Here is a 1813-nt window from a genome sequence, read left to right as displayed (position 1 = left end):
GGCGGAGAGGTGGGGGAGGGGTGTGGGAGAGAGGGGGGCGGAGGGGGGGGGGGAGAGTGGGGGGGAGGGGGGGGGTGAGAGGGGGAGGGGGAGGGAGAGAGAGAGAAGGCAGATGATAACCTGTACAACTCATACTTAATACAGTTACTTCTAGAGTCTCTTAGAGAGAGAGAGGGAGAGAGGGAGAGAGATAGGGAGAGAGGGAGGGAGAGAGAGAGATAGGGAGAGATAGGGAATGAGGGACTGCAGGGGACAGGGACAGAAGGAGGGGAAAGGTTAATGGAGACAGAAGGGAGAGAGGGAGAGTGAGGAGTGAGAGGGAAATTGAGTTAGAGAGAGATAAAGTGGGGGGATGAGGGGGTGGGAGTGGGGGGTGGAGAGGAGAGAGAGACAGTGTGCCAGGGAGAGGGAGGGAGAAGGACAGAGGAAGAGACAGCGAGAGGGAGACAGACATTGAGAGACGGGAAGGGAATGGTGAGGGACAGAGAGGGGATAGAGAGAGGGAGAGGGGGTGTACAGGAAGAAGGAGAGAGGGAGGTGGGGGAGAGGGAGGTTAGAGAGAGAAGTACTGTGTAGGAGGAAGATATAGGCTGAGAGGGAGAGAGAAGTGATGGAGAGAGAGAGACACACAGAGAGAGAGTACGATATAGACGGCACATATTGGAGAGTGGGGAGTGAGTGAGAGAAACAGTGTGGATGATAGTGAGAGTGTACAAGAGGTAAGATGGGGGAGAGAGAGGGAGTGGGGGAGACAGGCAGAAAGAGATATCGAAATAATCATTTACCTGTTCTGTTCCAATTCTTCAAAGTTGGAGGCATTCCATTCTGAACCCTGGGAATATCAAACAAGGCAGTTTCATATCTGTTTAAACAAGGAGATATCGAGAAATGGAAGAGTGAGTTAAAACAGGGGAGAGCACGAGTGGGAGAGAGAGAGAGTGTGTGTGTGAGACAGAGAGAACGAGAGATACACAGAGAGTGAGAGAGACAGGCAGAATATGACAAAGAGAGAGAGAGAAGGGGGAGAAGGAGAGAGAGAGAAAGGGGAGACGGAGAGAGAGAGAAGGGGGAGACGGAGAGAGAGAGTAAGGGGAGACGGAGAGAGAGAGAAGGGGGACACGGAGAAAGACACTCACCAAGTAAAGATAATCGAAGATTTTACTCGGTTTATCCATCTGTGCGAGTACCAGCAATATCTCATTCTCGATAAACCCTTTATACTCCTTCAGGTCAAGTTGCATTCGCTGTTCTAATGCTGTTCGGATCTGGGAGTCAGAGAATTCATCGGTTACATCCCACATCCCAGCAAATCAGTGAGATTCCCAGCCCAACCACATGTTGCAATTTAGGCTCCACTTTATTTTAATTCCCTCATGAGACCTGGGTGACCCTAATGGTTTGGGATCAGGGTTTCTATTCCCATCTGTCACAGCTACAATGTTACATTCCTTTGTGCAAGTGAACTGGGTGTTTCGTCCAAAACTGTTCCACTTCACGAAGTCAGCAAACAATCTGATAATTGCACACAAATTCTCAGCTGCCTATCCAAGATAATGGTTCCCCATTCACTCCCACTGTTCCCAATCCCAATGGACCCAAACCCCTTCCCATTCACTCCCACTGTCCCCAATCCCAATGGACACAAAACCCCTTCCCATTCACTCCCACTGTCCCCAGTCCCAATGGACCCAAACCCCTTCCCATTCACTCCCACTGTCCCCAATCCCAATGCACCCAAACACCTTCCCGTTCACTCGCACTGTCCCCAATCCCAATGGACCCAAACCCCTTCCCATTCACTCCCAATGTACCC

General features: G+C 51.0%; 1 protein-coding gene across 1 annotated transcript in view; it reads right to left on the bottom strand.

Moving 5' to 3' along the window:
* LOC109924978 (protein phosphatase Slingshot homolog) overlaps positions 1 to 1301 on the bottom strand; it is a gene marked incomplete at its 3' end in the record, with an annotated part of 5402 nt that extends 4101 nt beyond the window's left edge. The window contains exons 1-2 of the mRNA XM_048620732.1: positions 1137 to 1301; positions 786 to 832 (exon numbers count right to left, since the gene is read on the bottom strand). Of these exons, the coding sequence (XP_048476689.1) occupies positions 786 to 832; positions 1137 to 1301 (212 nt within the window). The remainder of the gene's footprint in view (positions 1 to 785; positions 833 to 1136) is intronic.
* Positions 1302 to 1813: the final 512 nt, after the last annotated feature.

This window comes from Rhincodon typus, chromosome 48 (genome assembly GCF_021869965.1).
Source record: "Rhincodon typus isolate 14 chromosome 48, sRhiTyp1.1, whole genome shotgun sequence".
Taxonomy (NCBI): domain Eukaryota; kingdom Metazoa; phylum Chordata; class Chondrichthyes; order Orectolobiformes; family Rhincodontidae; genus Rhincodon; species Rhincodon typus.
This window is presented reverse-complemented; position numbering and strand designations above follow the sequence as displayed.